The sequence below is a fragment of the Arachis ipaensis genome, chromosome B03 (assembly GCF_000816755.2).
Source record: "Arachis ipaensis cultivar K30076 chromosome B03, Araip1.1, whole genome shotgun sequence".
NCBI lineage: Eukaryota > Viridiplantae > Streptophyta > Magnoliopsida > Fabales > Fabaceae > Arachis > Arachis ipaensis.
The window spans coordinates 100,892,387-100,898,302 of record NC_029787.2 but is presented as its reverse complement, the minus strand read 5'-3'; the positions used below and the strand labels follow the sequence as shown (position 1 = coordinate 100,898,302).

The 5,916-nt window shown below is 41.0% G+C and overlaps 2 protein-coding genes across 3 annotated transcripts; one reads left to right on the top strand and one right to left on the bottom strand.

Annotated features, from left to right (window-relative positions):
- On the top strand, positions 147-2,913 carry LOC107630761 (heat shock protein 83). The gene is made up of 4 exons (XM_016333986.2): positions 147-511; positions 598-739; positions 824-1,104; positions 1,190-2,913. The coding sequence occupies exons 1-4, from the start codon at positions 374-376 to the stop codon at positions 2,744-2,746; spliced, it is 2,118 nt and encodes a 705-aa protein (XP_016189472.1). The 5' UTR covers positions 147-373; the 3' UTR covers positions 2,747-2,913.
- LOC107630760 (40S ribosomal protein S10-1) lies at positions 3,510-5,787 on the bottom strand. Of its 2 annotated transcripts, none has more exons than XM_016333985.2 (6): positions 5,675-5,787; positions 5,062-5,096; positions 4,932-4,980; positions 4,564-4,843; positions 4,329-4,461; positions 3,510-3,757 (listed from the first exon to the last, which is right to left on the bottom strand). In XM_016333985.2, exons 2-6 carry the CDS (start codon positions 5,062-5,064, stop codon positions 3,677-3,679), a joined length of 546 nt encoding a protein of 181 aa, XP_016189471.1. In that variant the 5' UTR covers positions 5,065-5,096; positions 5,675-5,787; the 3' UTR covers positions 3,510-3,676. The 2 variants fall into 2 exon arrangements, with proteins under 2 accessions (XP_016189471.1, XP_020974804.1); XM_021119145.1 differs by lacking the exon at positions 5,675-5,787 and adding an exon at positions 5,481-5,504.

Genomic DNA, 5,916 nt, shown 5'->3' with positions numbered 1-5,916 from the left:
TATATAAAGACAATTATAAAATCTTTTTATTAAATGTAAATATAAAAAAATCCAAAACTAACCGCCAAATGTATGCATCCAAGTTTGTGTGTTTAAGTAGGAGCGTGTTCTAGTAGTATATAACAGAGAAATGTATTTGATGAAAAAGGGCAGGTAGCGTGGCAAAATACGGAAGTGAAAGCATAGCGGAGAAAAGTCCAGAAGCTTTGATATTTGTCTATGTTCTTCCCAGATGTAATATGTGATGCCCCCAGAAGCATGTCCTCACCTTATATATATATATATGTTAAAATGTCACCTTACAAATTAGGCATATACATTTGCATCATTCACTGCCGTTGTACACTGCAAATAACAATAACCGAGTTTGAGTATGGCTGAGGTTCAGATGGGGGAGTCTGAGACTTTTGCATTCCAGGCTGAGATCAACCAACTGCTTAGCTTGATCATCAACACCTTCTACAGCAACAAGGAGATCTTCCTTCGTGAGCTCATTAGCAATGCTTCCGACGTATGTGTTATTGTTATTATTATTATATTAGCAATGGTGATTTTGTGAGTTAATTTCTTAATTGTGTGATATATAATGGCATGCAGGCACTGGACAAAATCAGATTCGAGAGCTTGACAGAGAAATCGAAGCTTGATGCTCAGCCTGAGCTCTTCATTAGGATTGTTCCTGATAATACAAATAAGACCCTCTCTGTTATAGACAGTGGCTCTGGCATGACCAAAGCTGGTTAGTTATTAGTAACAGCATCTATAGACATAGTATTATTCTATTCTATACTTTACTATAAGCATAACATTTAATTGTGTGTAGAGTTGGTGAATAATCTGGGGACAATAGCGAGGTCTGGCACGAAGGAGTTCATGGAAGCACTGCAGGCGGGTGCAGATGTTAGCATGATTGGGCAATTCGGTGTTGGCTTCTACTCTGCCTATCTTGTTGCCGATAAGGTCATTGTCACCACCAAGCACAACGACGACGAGCAATATGTCTGGGAGTCTCAGGCCGGTGGATCCTTCACCGTCACTAGAGACCTCCAAGGTGAACCCCTCGGTAGAGGCACCAAGATCACCCTCTTCCTCAAAGATGATCAGGTTCAACTCTCACTTATTACTGCATCCTGTCACTTCATATGTGTTGGTGATCCAATTATTCACATGAATCTTGTGTTTGTTGCAGTTGGAATACTTGGAGGAGAGGAGAATCAAGGATTTGGTGAAGAAGCACTCGGAATTCATCAGCTATCCTATATATCTATGGACGGAGAAGACCACGGAGAGGGAGGTGAGCGACGACGAGGACGAAGAATACTCCAAGAAGGAGAAGGAAGAGGAAGGGGATGTGGAGGAGGTGGATGAGGACAAATCAAAAGAGAAGAAGAAGAAGAAAGTGAAGGAAGTGAGGCATGAGTGGCAGCAGATTAACAAGCAGAGACCGATTTGGCTGAGGAAGGCAGAGGAAGTAACGAGGGAGGAATATGCAGCATTCTACAAGAGCCTCACCAATGACTGGGAGGACCATCTCGCAGTGAAGCACTTCTCCGTGGAAGGCCAGCTGGAGTTCAAGGCCATTCTCTTCGTTCCAAGAAGAGCACCCTTTGATCTCTTTGACACTAGAAAGAAGCTCAACAATATCAAACTCTATGTGAGGAGGGTCTTCATCATGGACAATTGTGAGGAACTCATCCCTGAGTACCTCGGTTTCGTGAAGGGCATCGTGGACTCCGATGATCTCCCACTCAACATCTCCCGCGAGACGCTTCAGCAGAACAAGATTCTCAAAGTCATCAGGAAGAATTTGGTGAAGAAATGCATTGAGATGTTCTTTGAGATTGCGGAGAACAAGGATGACTACAACAAATTCTACGATGCATTCTCCAAGAACATCAAGCTTGGGATTCATGAGGATAGCCAGAACAGAGCCAAACTGGCAGAGCTTCTTAGGTACCATTCAACCAAGAGTGGTGATGAGATGACAAGCCTCAAGGACTACGTCACCAGGATGAAGGAGGGTCAGCAGTCTATATACTACATCACCGGTGAGAGCAAGAAGGCTGTGGAGAATTCACCGTTCCTCGAGAGGCTTAAGAAGAGGGGCTATGAGGTGTTGTTCATGGTGGACGCAATTGATGAGTATGCTGTTACTCAGCTCAAGGAGTATGACGGGAAGAAGCTTGTCTCTGCAACCAAGGAAGGGCTGAAGCTGGAAGACGAGACGGAAGAAGAGAAGCAAAAGAGGGAGGAGAAGAACAAGTCATTCGAGAATCTGTGCAAGACAATGAAGGAGATTCTTGGGGACAGGGTGGAGAAGGTGGTTGTGTCTGATAGGATTGTGGACTCGCCGTGTTGCTTGGTGACGGGGGAATATGGATGGAGTGCAAACATGGAGAGGATCATGAAGGCACAGGCTCTCAGGGACAACACAATGAGCTCGTACATGAGCAGCAAGAAGACTATGGAGATCAACACTGAGAATGGGATCATGGAGGAGCTCAGGAAAAGGGCTGAGACTGACAAGAACGACAAGTCCGTCAAGGATTTGGTACTGCTCCTCTATGAGACGGCCCTGTTAACGTCCGGTTTCAGCCTCGACGATCCCAACTTGTTTGCGGCGAGGATCCACAGGATGCTCAAGTTGGGTTTGAACATCGAGGAGGGTGAGGCTGCTGAAGATGCAAACATGCCACCCCTTGAAGAGGAAGCAAACGAGGAGAGCAAGATGGAAGAGGTTGACTAAACTAGACACCATCATGTAGTAGTTTTCTATACGGTATCATGTAGCTTCGGTGCCTGCTTTGGATTTGTTTCGGGTTAGACTAATACTATTACACTATAGTGAATTAGTGATACCAGCCAAGACTTTTTAATAATAAATCAGAGATATCACCCGTTATGTTCCATAAATTGCACGTTGCTTTGTTTGGAAAACTATATATATACAGACTGGGATCGTTCGTCTGGAGTCATAATACATTCAACTCAAATTTCACCAACAAGTATTGCCAAGTAATAATTTGGACTATATTGTTAATTCACCATTTTAAAGCTTACAAAGTAAATGATTGACAGGAAGATCTTCAATCATTTTCTACCAAATAACCCATAGCCCAGATTAGCTGGACAATAAATTAAAAAAATATTAGTTCTCATTCTTCTCATTTCGACCAAAACAAAATAAGATCTTTTATTCTGTTTTGAAAACGGAATTTTATATATATTCAATAGTTGGCCCGATCAAAATAATTTTACAATCGGTTTGGCTCATGATTTTGTACGATTAGGGGTCGTCACCCTAGCACAAACCTCACATAGCATGGATGCTAAGTATCAATTAGTATCACTTCAACCCAACGGTGGCTAAACGCCAGACTTATACAGTTTTTTATTCTCTCGTATCTGGATCGCCTTAATACTACCAAAAAGCTGGGAGAATAAACCTGAAGCGAATACCATAGTAAACGCCATAACGATAGATTTGGTGGAGGGGGTGTAACCGGGAGGACATGCAAATGGCGGACAAGTTATCAAGAACGTCTCAGAATTCAAAATTTCTTTGCATGAGTAGGGAACCGATCATCAAAAGTGTAGTATAGAGTTCTTCAATTTCTAGGTAAGATAACTAAACAGAGCAAGAAAATTAAGCAAAATCTAAGGTTGACCATTACACTCATGGAAGATTTGAGCTAGATGGTGGTGCCCCACCAAAACTGCCAGAACCTCGGCCAAAGCCTGGTCTTCCACCAGCACCCTGCAATATAGCAAACCAACTTACTCAGTTAGAATCGAAAAGATTACAGAACATATGGAGCACAAACAAGTGCCAATTCAGTTTTGAGCACTAGAATACTGCTATGATAAAGAGCTACGTTACAACAACCGAACTAACTCCAAATAAAAGAGCCTACTGAGATAATCATATAGTAAATGACAATAATAGTGCTTAAGTCATCCAAGCAAATTAGACATCTCAAATGGGAGAGTCAGTATTGACATAGGATGAAAAGTGAGTTGCAGAAAGCCCAAAACTTCAGCTTTTAGGTTGCAAAATTTGATATTGAACCTAAAATTTGTGAGTTCCTAAGAAAAAGAAAGTGGAGTTGCGCTTCTAGCAAATAAATGTTAAACATGAATTACAAATTTAAAATGTTAGGCAGAAATAGACAGAAATTGCACCTCCCCAAACAAGGCATTTATGCACATGCTAATCTTGTTCAATGAAGGATAATGACAAATTGACATTACAACTAACAGCAAATTATAAAATAAATTTTTAAAAAAATGAAAGAAATATGGAAAAATTGCAATTGCAGGAGCATTACCCCAAAAGAAGGCTTGTAATCTGCAGGTGCCCCTCCCTTATCACCTCCAAAATCACCACCAGGACCACGGGGACCTCCACGGTATCCATCACGGTCACCAAACCTACGCTCTCCTTCAAAGCGTGGAGGACCCCTGTTCAACATCCATACACATATAATTTACAATCGATCACAAAATCCAAAAAACAACCAACAGAACAGAATATGACGGTGAGATAGGTTACTAGAAGTATACCTAGGGCGATCACCAGGTGGACCACCAAATGGACGACCTGGAGCCTTTGCTTGTTTCTTTAGAGTAGCAGGTACAATTTCCGAAGGAAGATTGAGGTAGGTTCTGAGGTGTTCAATGCCATCATTGGTGAGAAACCAATAATAGTGCATCCAAGCAAATGTCTCCCTCACATACTCCTTTGACTTGAAACTCTGCATCAGCTTAATCACCTGTAGATTTGGCACCTCAATCTCAGGGTGCTTCGCCAGGTTGAAGTCCTTCTTTGCATAGCAAACTCCCTCTGAACCCACACAATTTTCACATGACAATGTAACTTTAAAACCATCCATTAGCAATAACATATATGATTTATGAGACAAAACAGATACCTTGGAAGAGATATTTGCAGATCTCTTTGCGGTTCTTCTCCGGAATGATCTAAGCAAGCAAAAATTCATTTGAGCAAATGGAAGCAAACATTCAAGTAACTGACATAAGAAGGGGGCACAGGAAACATACCATGATTTCAAGGTTGGGGTTGGCGGAAGAGGACTCTGCAAACAAATCCACACCATTAGCATTTAGACACGTGAACATAACACATCATATGCAACAGATAGTATCTAGGACAATCCAACACAAATAGTTCTAAGTTCTACCATAATTACAGGATTGACAAAAAAAAATAACCTCATCAATCATACTTTAACCGTGCACTTGATCAGCTTAGTCATTGACAGGCTTTAAATAATTAACCAGAACTTCAAAATTTCAATTATAAGCAAATCCAGGGTTTCAAACATGATGACATATAATTACTGACGAAATGCTAAAGGCAATACAGAGCACAGAAAGTTTATTAACGGCAAGCATTCACCTAAGAATATAAGGCTTTAATGAAACAAAAAAAAAAAATGAAGATAAGAAATAATCACGACCTAATTAGTAACACCAGTAAACCCAAACGCAACGGAACCAAACAATCAGGATTTCAATCAACGGAAAGATGAAGGTTCATTGGCTGCAGATAAATTATTAAAAACAGAGAAATTTCACTGAACCTTCCACCGATTTTAGTAAATATATTGCTGAATTCGTGAGAGGCTAAGAGGATAAGAGATTCATAGCTCACCTAAAGATGATGCAAGCTCTTCGGGGATCGGCTGCTAAGATTGAGAAAAAGAAGAAAACCCTAGGGTTTGGGAGTTGAGAATTCATTTTATATTTGGTTTTTAAAGATTACGTGGACGACTCAGATTGGCACTTATACTTCCATACATTCAACGGTTGGATTTGTCTAACGCAGATCCCCCTCTAACGTCTAAGTGGCATCCGGCCATCGGATCATGTTGTTACTTCTAATTTTTTTTTTTT

Excerpts from the sequence above, each read along its gene's own strand:
- LOC107630761 (XM_016333986.2), top strand. The coding sequence starts at position 374 with ATGGCTGAGGTTCAGATGGGGGAGTCTGAGACTTTTGCATTCCAGGCT. Across the intron at positions 512-597 it reads TCATTAGCAATGCTTCCGAC|GCACTGGACAAAATCAGATT; the intron begins GTATGTGTTATT and ends AATGGCATGCAG. Across the intron at positions 740-823 it reads CTCTGGCATGACCAAAGCTG|AGTTGGTGAATAATCTGGGG; the intron begins GTTAGTTATTAG and ends AATTGTGTGTAG.
- LOC107630760 (XM_016333985.2), bottom strand. Across the intron at positions 4,462-4,563 it reads CCACCTGGTGATCGCCCTAG|GGGTCCTCCACGCTTTGAAG; the intron begins GTATACTTCTAG and ends GATGTTGAACAG. Across the intron at positions 3,758-4,328 it reads ATTACAAGCCTTCTTTTGGG|GGTGCTGGTGGAAGACCAGG; the intron begins GTAATGCTCCTG and ends GCTATATTGCAG.